Source organism: Myotis davidii, unplaced genomic scaffold, assembly GCF_000327345.1.
Source record: "Myotis davidii unplaced genomic scaffold, ASM32734v1 scaffold142, whole genome shotgun sequence".
Taxonomy (NCBI): domain Eukaryota; kingdom Metazoa; phylum Chordata; class Mammalia; order Chiroptera; family Vespertilionidae; genus Myotis; species Myotis davidii.
The window spans coordinates 3,103,961-3,119,071 of NW_006294400.1; the positions used below are offsets into that span (position 1 = coordinate 3,103,961).

A 15,111-nucleotide genomic window follows, 5' to 3' on the forward strand; every position below is an offset into this window, starting at 1 on the left:
TGAGGTTCCACATGTTGAGGCAATATTCGGTTAGCCATGGAACCAGGATTGGAACCAAAGGGATTTAACTCCCAGCCCATGCGTTTCCTCTCTAATATGTTGCCTACCAACTTGGGTTCTGGTTCCAGCTCGCTCCCTATAAATAAGCTTTTTAGATAAAGACCTGTGCCCCTGCTTCCCCTCTGTGCCCCATCACTTCTAGTTTAGTGCTTAGTAGAGAAACGCTTGTTGTGTTAGGTTAATGCTGGTATAAACACTTCCTGCTGGTAACTGGCTTTGCACTGGGACAGCGCTGAATTCCTCAAGTGAGAAATCTCTTTTTAAAACGCCCATACGTTTCTCAGTGGTTACGAGACTTGACAGGACCTAACTTTGAATTGACTGAAGCACTCCTGGCCGTTTAGTCAGCTCCCTGAAGTGGCGCTTCAGTCTACACCCAGCGCAGGCAGCCCAGGGAGCTGCGGCAGGGCAGCTGCTTCTCAGTGGCAGTGCCCTAGGGTGCCCTGCGCTGGCAGAAAACAGGCTATCTACCCACAAGAGGAGCAGGAGGAGGAGCAGTTTCTGAGTCAAGACTCTGGGTTTGCGGCCCACCTGCCTGTCCATCGTCCACCTGTCCATCTGCGGGCTAGTCTCCACCATCCCAGGTCACACCTCTGAGACTGGAATGCAGCGCCACGAGAAAGGGAGGCAGGACGAGCACCCTTCCCACCTGCCACTAGCATTTCCCCTAAGATCCTGGTCTTCTCAATCTCAGGCCCAATGCTCAGCATTGAATAAAAGCAGCCTTAAAAGATGTATTTCAATAGACTTTTTAGAAAGCCCATAAAAAATCCTGGATATGAAGAAATGAGGCATAAAACTCAGAATGTTTGGAAGTCAAGCTGAAAATTGTGGTAGCAAGTCTCCCTATCCATTTATTAAATGGGAGCAGAACTTAACAGTTGCACCTCGATGGGTTCTGAGAAGCACTTCCATTCTGTACTCTTGTGTTTTAGAGACATTTTACCCCCGCAAGTGCTGTAGACTTGGAACAGGGTCCAAAGTTGGCACCCATCTGAAGGGAGAGAAGTGTGGAGTGCGAGACTGCCCCGAGGAGACTTTCATTAGGTCTGCCCGAGTGTGCAGCGTGTGGGTCGCAACCCCGCTCTCCTTTTAACGTGCACGTGTTTACCGCAATGGAGCCCCAGAGGAAGATAGCGCGCACCCGAGAAGGCACATTCCGAGCCGTGCGTGCCCCTTCCCTTCACTGTTGTTTTCATTTTCCTCTCGTGAACCTTGCTACCCTGGCTTCAGCACGGAGGCTGTAAAGGAAGATGGAGAGCCGAGTTACCTCAGAATGATCACTATCGTTAACATTCACGGGTGGTTCACTTATCATTCCTGACTGCACAGACATGGCAGCCGCTCGGAAGCGTCCGCAGGTGTAGCATGGTGATACATATTACATTGTGCCACAATGGATTTATGTATTCTGTAACAAAAGAAAAGTGTAATGAAAAAATACAGAAGGTAATCCTTTATTCCTCCACCACACAATTTATCAGTAATGCCTGTGGATGAGAAGTGCCAGGGATTTCCTCGGCTCGCTCTAACCTTGTCACCCAGGTACGTTTTGGTAAAATGGCAGCAAAATACAGACCAGGGATTTTCCCCCGCTCAACAATCTTTTAAAAGGACACTTTTAATTTATGGAAGTTAGTCCAAACACAAGGCTTCCTTTCGAGCTTTTAGTCTGCCTGTGCTGAAAAAGATAAACATATTGGTTTGAAATAATGCTATCAGCCAGCGGCAGATTAGGAGAGAATGTAAGCAGTTTATAAGCAGACACATCTAAAATAGTTGAGGTGGAAGCCAGGTGGATGGAAGTTGGTGAGACCCAGCCCAGTGCAGTGCGTGAGTACCCGAGAACTTGTGTTCCCTTTGAGGCCCTATTCATCCATCGCCCAACATATTGTCACAGATGGAGCGCACCCTGGCTTCTGAGGAGAGAGCAGGGGAAGCAAGTCTGAACGCGGATGATTGGCATTCGTTCCAAACACACACTGGCCTAGCGCCAGAGCAAATACCCCCAAGTTTATAAATGCACAAGGCACTTTACATTTCAGTACTCTTGCCAAAGTATCACTTACTGCATCACTCCCTAAATATAGTTCTTAAAAAAAGAGCTATTTCTTATTTTGCTTTGATCAGTAAAATAAACTTTTAAAGATTGTTCTGGGATGGGGTCCAGCTTCTGAGGTAAAGAATGGCCGTGGCTCAGGCTGATTCAGTAACAGAGTGTTCAGTAAAATTAGCTTGACAGTTCTCAGGCCTGCTGTTCGATAGCAAGAACTTGACCAAGTTAAAATGGATGATCGTGCTGGCTAGACCAGCGTCGGCTTTTGCTTTTTAACAAATGGAATGTCAAGGATTAAACAGCAAGCCGTGTGGAGAGGAGGGGTGTGGAGATGTCTTTGTATTAGGGAAGCAAATTGGGTCCTTGGTTTGGAGATCAGCCCCTAGCCCCTGTGGCAAGCCAGCCACCTGGTTGGGTCCAAGCTAGGGCTAAGGCCCCTTCAGCCTCTCCTACCACCAGGAAGCCCTCCCCTGGCTTAGCTTGGGGCTTGGCTTTTGTTTCAGATTCCTTGTCAATCTGAAGTTCTGCCATGTTTTTTGGCCACTTGCCCCTTTGAGATTCTTATGGGGAATGGGAATGCAACCAAACTCCTTGTGGCAATTCCCATGTTCCATAGTTGGAAACTCGGGTCCCATTTGTTACACGAGCTTCTTGGAATTGGCCCGTTTTGTCCCAGTGCCCAAGCATAGTGAGGAGTACTTGTGATGCTTGTTATTGCAATTACCAGTCTTAGCGAAGTTGTGTCTCAACAAAGGTGGGCTTCTGTTTTTAGGGTACTTGTTCCTTACCAGTTTCTTCCTATCTAGATGTGAACCCCACCTCACCCCCCTTAGGTTTGATTGGCTACAGGCTTACAAGTAGTGATATGTTCCTATTTTGCCTTGTAATTATTTATGCTTCAGCTAGTATTTTGTTTGACCTTTTAGGACTAGGTAGATTAAAACATTCCTACTGAAGTGTACCTAGAGTATATATATTTTTAAAATATGTAAATATAGGGTGTTTCTTTTACTGGCTAGTTAAGAAGAGCATTTTCTTTTCCTTATTCTAAATTGCTTTGGGCTGTCAGATGCCCCCGCCCCCATACACACAAACACATACATGACATTTTTCCTCCCAGGCTCCATGAGCTTTAATATGATGGCAGTGTCTGCCTGCAGTGACATCTACTGACACAAGCCAAGTTTATCGTTTGTCAATCCTTGCTGCAGGATTTGGCTTGGGAGCCGGTATGAGTGACCCACACAGACCAATTAGATTCAATTTGAGATAAATTAGAAAAACCTTCCATAACTCTGACCTCTCTTTCACTTGGGACTGTTCATACTAGAATGCTTTTCTGCCTCTGTCTCCATCTCTATCTTATTAGAAGTAGCTTTTTTCAACCTGTTTTTAAATAATTGGCACTTTGATGTACACTTACTAAAACTTTCTTAAACACAGTGAAAACTGCAATATACTATCCCTCTGGTTGAGTGTTGGTGATGATTTAATATTTGTCTTTTCCTACAGAAATGCTGCTCATGGATTCTCCCTTATTCAGGTGGACAACACAAAGGTCACCATGAAAGAAATCTTGCTAAAGGCAGTGAAGAGAAGAAAAGGATCTCAGAAAATTTCAGGTAGCATAGTTAAATTATACCCTGGCAATATAAGCTAAAACCTTGGTTAAAAGTGCTTGGTGTGTGCGTGCGTGTGCTTGCATGTGCATATGTGCATGTTTGTGTGATGGCTGGCTTCTAGATGTTCCAGATATTGCTGCTAGAAAGTTTGTTTAGCAGGTCTACAGTGAACAAAGTGATTTATTTTTGCCTTTTATGCTTAATCCTCACCGAAGGATATTTTTCCATTGATATTTAGAGAGAGTGCAAAGGAGGGGGAGAGACAGAGACACACGTCGATTGGTTGCCTCTCACATGCACCCTGACCAGGGCAGGGGATTGAACCTGCAACCAAGGTACATGCCCTTGACCAGAATAAACCAGGGACGCTTCAGTCTGCAGGTCAATGCTCTACCCACTGAGCCAAACCGGCGCGAGCATGTCAAACTTGCATGCTTGGGCTAGGGCAACAAAGTGATTTTTAAGTTGCCCCTAAGCCTAAAGAAGGTACTGAGTCAGTGGTATATGTGAGAAGAATGTGTTCATATTGATTATGAAGCTTTGTCATTAATAATTTGTGATAGATTAAGACAAAGCTACTTGAGCTTACTATTAGTTGGTGTAAAACTGTCTTGAAAACCAAATCAGTCCTAAATTTGCAGTAATTCTTCTAATTTCATGTTTTCACATAATTTTCAGTAGAGAAAACTATTAATTTGTAGTGTTTGCAGTATGAAATAAAAGGGAAACATGCATTTTTACCAAATGAGGACAACCGTAAAAAAAATTTTTTTTTAAGATAAATCAATTGATTGACAGAAATGTCTGTTAATCTCTAATTTTTCATTACCCAACTTTATACAGAAATTAAGCTTATGGCATTAGCTATGGTATTTAAAGGATATGGAAAAAAATATTACCAATATAGAGAAAGAATTATTTTGAAAAATAGCTAAAAGGTTTGCCAGACCACAGACATCTTTAATATAAATCAACCTACATAAGACATGTCAGGTATCTTAGCTTTGTAAGTAAATGAAACTTCTTAAACACCTTTGGTTTCATCTTTTGGAAAGGAAAAACATCATTGTTCAGGTTGAAGAAAATAGGTTTGTGTTCTTTTTAAGGGGAGGCATATAATCTGTTCCAGATTTAATTAGCTATCTTTAGATGAAAGCTGAAGTTTTAATAAAAGTTAGAAGAGATAACACAGTGAAGGACACGGATGAGCTGTCTCAAGGCCATATTCCAGGGGAACGATAAGAGCTGTAAAAAATGGCAGAGGAGAGCAATTGAATGGAGCAATGAAAATCTGATTCTCATAAAAGAGAGAGAGAGAGAGATGCTGGTAGGGGCGGTTGTAGATGAGACCTGCTAGCGTCTGCAAGCAATTTGGATGCTTGCCAGGAGTCATTGTTCACCCTCGGCTGTGGCGGCTCCGTCCAGATGTGCCAACTGCACGTTTCGGCTTTTGCCAGCTGACTGCGCCGTTTGATAACCAGCTCTCTGGATGCCCATCACTGGCCGCAGAGATAGAATTAAATGATGATGATCTTCCCACAAGTTGGGAGAGGAAACAATGCATATAAATCTTGATTTCATCTCAGCATGAGAAGTCTTTATCCATCATCACTCATAATGAACAAGTCGTTAGCTGGGATGAATGGTGTTCTGGTTTTTCCAAACACCTCTTTTGTTCATTTTTGGGTGACTTTTATCCATTGCATGGGGGTCAAACCTCTTTGCATTTAGGGATGATTGAAGAGGCATACCCTCCTCTTCCCAGAGGAAAGTAGCTACTTTGGAGTTCTAGATGCCAATCGAATAGCATTTAAACAGCTCCAGATATTTAAAGATATTTATTAAGCATTCATCTGCCTTTAGGGTCCTTATTTTTTCTCATGTTTTGTTCCTGAATTTGTTTACATAACAGTGTATTTTGTGACAGATCTCTTATAGTCTAAGATAGCATTATTCTGAATTATCCAAGAGGAGGTAGAACTAACTTTTTAAACCTTCTTAATAGAAACTGTGCTGTCACAGATAGACCATGAAACTTCTTGAGATGCCGCTATCCCTCTGTCCCAGCCATCTCTGTCCAATTGGATACCTGTTTTTCTATGTTTATCATACACACATTTATTTACGTTCACCTCCGTATGCATGTCCTGATATTTCCATCAGAATCTTTGCCATATCCTTGGCTAAGAGTTAGGACTCGTTATCCGAAAAACGGTGACCTGCATTATTTATTCCTTTCATACTAGGGAAGTTGATTGAGATTGGTGCATTTACATAAATTACTGTCCATTTTCTTCATCCAAAAAGCTTTTTAAAATAAGAAGCCCTTGCTATTCCTTTATTAAGTCTGGCCTCATGAAACAGAAGGATCTGCAGTTTGGCAAAGAAGTTTAGTTAACATCAATTTGGGAAAGGCAGGGCGTATTTTGTATTGTTGAACTTTGTATTGTGGAGTGGACTTGTTTTGGAGGGTGATTAATGAAAAGACAAAAATCCTCTTGTCAGAGGCAAACACAAATACGTTTACTTAAAAAAGAGAAAAAATTATGTTAATGCTCACAAGTGGCTGTGAAATACTTATTACTTACCCATTATGACACATGAACTTAGTTATGAACTTGGTGGCAGATGTCAGGCTAGCAACGCTCATCGGAACTTCCTAAGCCTCTAGCACAGGGGTGGGCAAACTTTTTGACTGGAGGGCCACAATGGGTTCTTAAACTGGACCGGAGGGCCGGAACAAAAGCATGGATGGAGTGTTTGTGTGAACTAATATAAATTCAAAGTAAACATCATTACATAAAAGGGTACGGTCTTTTTTTTCAATAGTTTTATTCATTTCAAACGGGCTGGATCTGGCCAGCGGGCCGTAGTTCGCCCACGGCTGCTCTAGCACAATGACCTCCTCAGTCTTTGTACAAGAGTGCCTGGCACCCCTGCATGAGAGAGCTCAGCCCTCTCTTCAGACAGCTTTCACCTGTTTGAGCTCAGAAACGCACTGGTCTCTGTGCTACTCTTTCCTGACTTCAGTGAGAGGGGAGACATACCACTTGAGATTACACGTGTGCCATGTGGAGTTGCCAGTTCTCGCACTGTTTGTTCATTAGGGGTTAGTTGCCTTTGACAGGCTGACAGTGAACTTCTGTTGTTTACCCACAAACCTTTAACTTCATCTTTTTTCCAGAGTGACGACTCTCCTTTTAATAATAATGATAAATTGAAAACTATTTCATTATTAAACCAAGATGTAGGCCTCATGGCTGTCCTAATGGTTAAATACTCTGCTGCCCTTCCCTCTGGCACTCTCTCCCCAGTTTTCATTTGTGAAAAAATCAGAAGGTGATAGATATTTGAGCAAAGAATTCTTCTTTGTTCAGGTAAATAGCTTTGTCAATGGAAACCCGCAGGGTTTTAAAATATTTTTGCTTTTGGGGGCGTGGGGGAGGAGAATATCATTATAGACACTTGTAGTTGTTCTAAAATTTAAAGTTGCATTTGTAATTATTTCATCAAATCACACTATTTATGAACACTGCAGGGTTTTTCTATTAATATTCATGTACTGAACTGAAGTAAGCTTTTCACAGTGTGTTCCAGTCAGTTCTCTGCTAAGGCCCATTTTTTAAATGTCTCTTTTAAAGTTTCTCTCCAGCTTTGCATTTTATTACTGACCTACTTGACATTTGGAATCTACCTGTACTGGCAGAAAGTCTCCACAGTTTAAGAAAAATGTAAATGGAGAATCCAATTTTAGAAGAATTAGCTGAAACCTCTTTACTAATTTTAACAGTTGGGTGGGTGTGTTTTTGACATAATGAAAAGTAGCCTGTCAAGTCCCCTGCTTTAGCTGGTAAAATACACTGACCTTTTATTTAGTGGGGAAAGGCCTGAGTTCATCAAGTTTTCCCTTTGTCAAGTTCATCCTCACAATCAGTGACCTTCTGAGCTTCTTAGTATTTTGTTGTTTAAAAATGCTGTTTTCCAGCAACCCTGACCAGGCTGCTGAAGCATGAGGCTGGATGACAGACACTTGAGAAACTGAAGCAGATCCAATTTCAGTTCCCGCATTGATGCAGAAATACTACATAGGTGTCTCTTGGTCTACCAAAGAGAGAAGGCTTCAAAGTGGGATAATCCGAGCAGAATTGTTTTCTGCCCGCTCCATTTCAGTATTTGTTGTCATTATGAAGTGGGGGTGTTTATCATCAGCTGCAGAGTTGAACCAGCAGCATCTTTACTTTTTTTTGTCCATTCTCTCCTTTCAATATGAAAGGCAAAACTTTTCCTCTTGAAAAGTTCTTACAGTGTTGTTAATAAAACTTAGGCTATTCATTCCTACTTCCCCTTACAAAATTTCACCTAGGATTTGAAACATAAGTGTTAATTTTGTCAAGTGGAGTCCCTCTTAACATCTCTGTTTAGAGTCATAGACCGCCTTATTGCTTGCTAATTTACTGTGTTTTCACAAGACCCCTAGGCTGTCACCAAAGACATAGTCTGGTCTAGGACTTCTCAAACATTCCCTAAAGCACTGCTAGGAGCGGAGAGGGGTTGTGAACATCTACCATCGGTGCAGGGCTCGTGTCTGAGGGACAGACAGCTAATGATGACATCACCACAGTCTCAGTTTATCTTCAAAATTCATGTAAAATGTGTGTACTTATCCATAATGTATTTGTAGCTGTGTTGTACATTCACACATTGTGTGCTCCCATGTGCCGACCTGTGCCGGGCGCAGGGAGACAGTGGTGAGGCAGATCTACAAGGCCCTGGCTGAGGAGGACCTTACAGACTAGGCCAGTGATGGCGAACCTATGACACGCGTGTCAGAGGTGACACACGAACTCATTTTTTTGGTTGATTTTTCTTTGTTAAATGGCATTTAAATATATAAAATAAATATCAAAAATATAAATCTTTGTTTTACTATGGTTGCAAATATCAAAAAATTTCTATATGTGACACGGCACCAGAGTTAAGGTAGGGTTTTTCAAAATGCTGGCACGCCGAGCTCAAGGTTCGCCATCACTGGTCTAGGAGGAGAGTCATTGTAAGGGGCTGAGAGAGAATAATAAGATGTGGGAGCTTGTGGTCTAGTATAGGATGCTCAGGGAACTGCTCCCTGAGAAATTGACATTTACACTGTGACCTTCACATTTAAGCCAGGAAGAGCTGGGGAGGGGCAATGACTGTTAAAGCTCACTATATTTTAATATAAAAAGAACATTGCTTTGCAGTCGATTTACTTAACTGTCTTTCCCCCAACTTAAAAAAAAAAAGGGAGTAAAATTGACAACAGAATTCTTCCCTGTGCTAACTCCCCACGTTATCCATTAGCAAATCCTACCAGTTTTACCTCCTGAATATATCCTGAATCCATTCAGTCTTTTCCATCTCCATCGGATGAATTCAGATCCACGTGACTTCACCCGGAACTGTTGAAATAGCACCCAGCTGGTTCCTGCCCCTGCTCTTGGCCCCCTCCAGCTCCTGTCTACACAGCAGCCAGAGAGATTGGTTAAAATATAAATCAGATCATATCTGCTCCAAACCCTTCAGTGATTTCCAGTTGCGTTTAGAATAAAATCCAAACTGTGACCACTGAAATACGCTGCGGCCCAAAGACAGTGTGACAGAGGAATACAGGCCAGCTGAGAACCCAGGCAGCCAGGTGGGGATTCGGAGCCTGTACCCCATTAGAGCCGGGACCAGGGCCCTGTCCCATAGACTGGCAGCAACAGGGTCAGTCTCTGACTCACTCCCTGCAACACCTCACACAGGAGGCCTTGCTTCATACCAGAGAGACCTAGAAAGTTGTATACAAATCCATTTGTTACTTATCAAGAAGGTTTAAAGGGGATTTGTGTGTCTTCCCCAAGTTCTCTTCCAGTGGGGTAAAAGCAGATTATTGAGTGCCTTTGTGCACTTAAAGATATTACCTCATTTAATTTTCACAACACCCCTAGAAGGTAGATTTTATTATGCTTCTTTTACAGATGAGACTTTGGAAATGTTAAAAAGAGGGAAAACAATGTGCATCTTAGAATTAAGGAGCTATGATAACTATGTGTGTAGTCATATACAGTACTTAGCTCTCTGAGCCGCCCTTTCTTCAGCTGTAAGAGAAATTAAAGTTACCAAATTTCCACAGTAAGTAAACGGCAGATTCTAAATGGGAGCCCAGGCTTTTTTGACCTCAAAACCCATACTCTTTTTATTGTACCATGTTGCTTATTAGAACCCTAATGGGAGAACAAATTTAAAATTCTGTAAACAGAAATGTTCATTGATTCTAAGATCTAAATGCACCAGGGAAGTGCAGCATTTAAAGGAACCCTGTGGTGAATCTGGATATAAAGCCAGGAATTCTTTTGTAATTGCACAGTTTGTCTGTATTGGTGTCAGTTTTAATGTTGTATGTCTAGCTTTCTTAAAGCAACATACACCTGTCCTGAGCTGCCCTATGGAAAGAGAAGCCCATATGTTTTCAATGGAGTAGGATTTTTAACACTCTTCTAACCTGAAATGCTCTCCAAAGGCTACACTAAGGTAAAGAACTGCCATCTGTAGGGTTGAAAAGAGTCCTACTTCATGTGTAATTGTAAAGACAGAAAATTCAGTAATATTTCTTCCATGAAAGTAGTTGTGAACCAGAGACGTGTGGTTTTCTTATGCTGTATCCAGTAATCCTTTAAAAAAAGAAGAAAGATGAAGAAAAGGTACATAGGACTGTTTAAATGTTCTCTGTTAAAAAAAAAAAAAAAAAAGGGCAGGAATTTCTGCAGAAAACTGCTCCTCATGAAAGAACAAATAGCCATGCTGATGCCACTCATGCTTGGGGCTGGTTAAGTCATAAAAACCTGCTACTTGGTGCCCAGTGACCCCGTGGGAAAGTGTACAGTAAATTAGGACAGCTAAGGGGTTTAAATGCATAACTCGGAGTGCCCCAGGCAAGACGCTGCGAGTTAAATATTCCTCCCTGCCTCCTCTCTCTCAGTTCATCCCACCTGTGCTTCCCCTGTCTGGAGAGCTCTGAGGCCCCCAATGGATCTTCTTGAGTATAGAGCAGAGCACGTTAAAGATGGCATTGCAGCCAACTGTTTTACCCAGAAAACCTGGAAATTTAGAGAATTTATGTCAAGCAAATATCTTTTGGAACCACTTTAGAGACCCAATTATTTTAGAAGGGTGTTATGAGCTCTTGCAAGCGCCACATCAGAAAAACTTGAAATATATCATTCACCAAAACTACCTTGACCAGCATTTACTCTTCCTGCTAGTCACTAATCTTTCCAAAGTTCCTTTTCATCACAAAATCTATGCATTCACTCCATCCGGGGCAGTCACCGGGATAGATTGGGTTAAGAAAAAGCAGAATGAAAGGAAGAGAAAAGCCATGTTGCCGTGAGAGGCTATGTAGTGGTCTAGGAGGCAGGCATCTTCTGGAATCAGAGGACTTTTCCCTGGGTGCGCTAGGGACAGTCCCAGAGCACCACTAATTTAATAACAACTTTTCCGGATAAAAAGAAAGAAACACTACTACATTATATGTACATATTGATTACAAGCTGAATCCTGATTTTAGAAATGTTAGAAAATGGGGAAATAAGTATCCTAGAATAAGAAACTATCTGAGCTTCCTTTTCTAAGCTGCAACAAGGGAGAGGTTGAGGTAGCAAAGGGCCACGTGTGTGGCTCTGAGGTCAGCAGTCACCATCCAGTGATGCCTGCTCTGTGCCAGCCACTGTACTAGAAAACGGGTTCAGAAGAGGAGGCAGGAAATCTGGTAAGTCCACAAGTGGAAATATACAAGCTGCTAAAGCAGCACAGAGAGGGAATGCTTCAAACCACTGCGTGTGGTGGGAACTGAGAAAAGATGCTCTGGAATAAGTGATTTCTGTGGCAGGTTTTGGAAGATTAATTAGAACTTTGGCAGATGGGTGAGTGAGAAGAACATTCTAGACAGATGTTTTGAGATGTAGTCATAAAACATAGACATTTCAAATTCCTAGAGCAGGAAGAGGGCGGAGGATAAGCTGCAGAAGCTAAGCAGGGGCCAGGCCTGATAGTGCACTCAGAAACAGAAGAGGCCCTGGCCGGTGTGGATCAGTCGGTTGGAGTATTGTGTTGTCCCACCATACATCAAGGAGTGGTGGGTTCGGTTCCTGGTCAGGGCACATACCCTTGTTGTAGGTTAAGTTCCTAATCGGGGCACATTCTCTCTCTCTCTCTCCCTCTCTCTCCCTCTCTCTCTCTCTCTCTCTCTCTCTCTCTCTCTCTCTCTCTCTCTCTTTCTCTTTCCTCCTCCCTCTCTCTCTGAAATCAATTTAAAAAAAACAAAAAACAGAAGAGGTGCATCCATTTGCTGGGGCTTATCATGCAGGAAGCACTGTGTGGGCACTAGACATTTTGTAGAGGCCAAGAAGTGGTCCTTACCCTCAAGACACATACAGTTTTGTTGGGAAGACAAACCAATAGGCAGTTACAAAGCCATGCACATGACGAGTGGAAGTAAGTATAGGAATCTGGGTGCACATTGTGGGAGGGGAGCCCTAGTCTGTTCTTAGGGAGTCAGGGAGGACTCTCCTGAGCAAATTCCCTGGCTGGTCCCCGAAGAGAAGTAGAAACTGTCCAGGTGCCAAGGGACGGGAAAGGCATTCAGGCTGAAGGGGCACAGTGGGAGAGCCTGATGCCTCTGGACACTGCACGGAGCCCAGTGTAATAATGCAGTGGAGTGGGAGTTGGGAGGGTGGGGAATGATGAGGCTGAAGTGGTCATTTGGGACCAGATTGTGTTTGTGAACTATGTTGAATTGGAACTTTATTCTGATGGCAGAGGGAGAACCATTGAAAGGAAAGTGACATAGTCATAATTTCTAAGAAAACACCATGAGGGTTAAAAAATGGATCAGAGGGCATAAAACAGGAGGCAGGGACACGGTGAGGAGCTCCTGAGGACTCTCTCCAGCGTACGCTGCGCCCTGGACTGGGGTGTGGAGAGTGGGTGGTGCTCGGCAGAGGGATGGACACGTGGGAAGTGGCTGCTTTTATTAGAGCTACAGCACAGTTGGGGGACTCGAAGCAGCTTGGAGTTGCCGCCAGTTCTCCTGGTGTTAATATTAAAACAAGATAGAGGTAAAAGGTTCTTAAAGATTTTTAAAATAAATTTAAATACTTGTTTGGGGAAAATATAACATTTTGGAGATGTGTGAAGTAAAAAGTGAAGTGGTTTCCTCTTGTAAATCTTTTGGGTTTTTGGTATTCCCATGCAGATGTACATACAAGCAGTACTTGGGTGGGGGGGAGGGCGGGGGCGCGGTGTAGAATCCTGTTTTCGTATTTCTCAAAATCACTCTATACCAGCATCTAGCAGAGTGCCTGTCAAATAGAGGACAGTCAATAAATGGTAAATGAACCCATGAAAATGTATCTGCATACATGTTTTTATTAATGATTCCATGCAAGATAGGTGATTTTGCATTCTTTTACTCAATATGTCATAAGCATTCTCTATTAGAGTGACCACTGCATTTTTATCATTCTGGTTAAATTTATTTTACTATGAGATTGCTTATCAGAGGTTTGCTTATTTAAAATGTTGAGAAAAATAAATTGCCCTTCAGAAAGTTTATACCCATTCTTTGACATTCAGAGATTATATGAGAGCACCGCTTTCCTCACCCCCTTCCCAACCCAGGAACTTATCAATCTTTAATTTTTCTCAAACTGATGGTTAGTGGTTAATACCTAGTTTTAATTTGCATTTCTGGGTTTTTAGTGTAGTTAAGCATTGGTAAACGTTTTTATTAGCCATTTATCTTTCTAAAAGGTGGTTCTTAAGTCAATCTGTTGTTTTAGTGGAAAGAGGGATTGAGAGAAGTCTCATTTCAGAAAATGATTTTTAAGAAGTAACCATGTAGTTAAGAATACAATTCCCCGCAGCTCACCTCCCCCTTTCCTGCTGGAGCAGGTGTGTGTACACACAAGCACACACACACGCATGCATACACGCTTCAGTGTGTACAGAAAGGCCAGCATTCACTTGTTTGCCTGCTGCCCTTGGTTCACCAGCAAAGCTTTATGTTTAAAGAGAGCCAGCTGGTAATTCACTAGACTCCAGTTCAGCTCATTTGAGACCTTACGTTTTTACCTGCTTGCTTTGTCATCAGAACTTTAGTTTAAAAAATAGATTTCCCGTTAAGTAGTTTATTTTAATCTGGTGCACTTAGAAAATGCATCACAATCTGGAAATCAGAAGTGTAGACAAGAAAGTTGTTACCTCTTAACAGGTTTATTTGGGGAGGCACATCTAAGGACACGTCTGGCAGCATTATGAACAGCACTGGCACCAAGGGCAGCTGTAGGGGGTTAATGGGGACCCTGCATCATTCCTTGCCATGTGCCTGGTGAGTAAACTCCTAGAAGTTTCTGGGAATCAGAGCAAGTGCAGAAAAGGCTGCAACCAATAATCAGTGTCACAAAGTGGGGATGACTAATTTGTTGAGAAGACCGTTGAGACAGATGTTTAATTAGCTGAAGTCAGAGTGGATAAATTGGGAGAGGACTGCCTATGCAGAAAGACACCTTTTCCCCCTCATCTCTCATTTAACTTGCTGCTGTTGTTCTTACCATTTTCTTTTTGAAGGCAGCATCCTCAGTTTGGGGGAAGCTGGGGAGGGGAGTAGAGAAAAACTACCCTTTGGTTACATCTACTGAACATGTACTGTATTCCAGATATTTTTGATTTAACCTTTACAAAGCCCGTGTGAGATGGGCAATATCTCTTTCTTGATGGTTGAGAAAACTGAGGTTGCCTGCATGTTTGTGTGTATTGTGTATGTGTGTGTTTTACTAATGAGTCATATAGATGAGATTTGAACCTTGACCCCTTGATTCTTGAGCCCAGAGTTCTGTTCCTTGTACTTAAATGTACTGTATCTGAGGGAATTTTCTGGAGTGAAAGTAATAGTCTTAATATTGACAGGAGAGTTAGTGCACACTGGTGAAGGCATTTGTCAGAACTATCACATGACACTTGTAAAATGTGTGCCTATCACTGTGTGTAAATTTTCCCCAAAAAATAAAAGGAGAATCTTAAACAAATACTGAACACCAGTTAATGTTATGCACACTGAAGGGTTTAGGAGTGAATGTAGTGACATCTGCTCCTTACTTTGAAATGCATTTTTTTTTTAAAAGATGGACTGATGAATAGATATGTGATAAAGCAAATATAATAAAATGTTAATTGTAGGATGCAGGTGGTGGGTACATGGGTTTTCAGTGTACTGTTCTTTCAACTTTTCTGTAATTTAAAAATGTTCATAGTAAATGTAATCAGCAAAATGAACTGATGAACGGAGTGGATCCAGAG

The 15,111-nt window shown here is 42.2% G+C and overlaps 1 protein-coding gene across 5 annotated transcripts in view; it reads left to right on the top strand.

The window, feature by feature from the left end:
• MAPKAP1 (mitogen-activated protein kinase associated protein 1) overlaps positions 1-15,111 on the top strand; it is a 162,728-nt gene that overhangs the window by 63,955 nt on the left and 83,662 nt on the right. For all 5 annotated transcript variants that reach the window (XM_006768560.2, XM_015567077.1, XM_015567076.1 and 2 more), the window contains exon 5: positions 3,629-3,738. In XM_006768560.2, the coding sequence (XP_006768623.1) occupies positions 3,629-3,738 (110 nt within the window). The remainder of the gene's footprint in view (positions 1-3,628; positions 3,739-15,111) is intronic.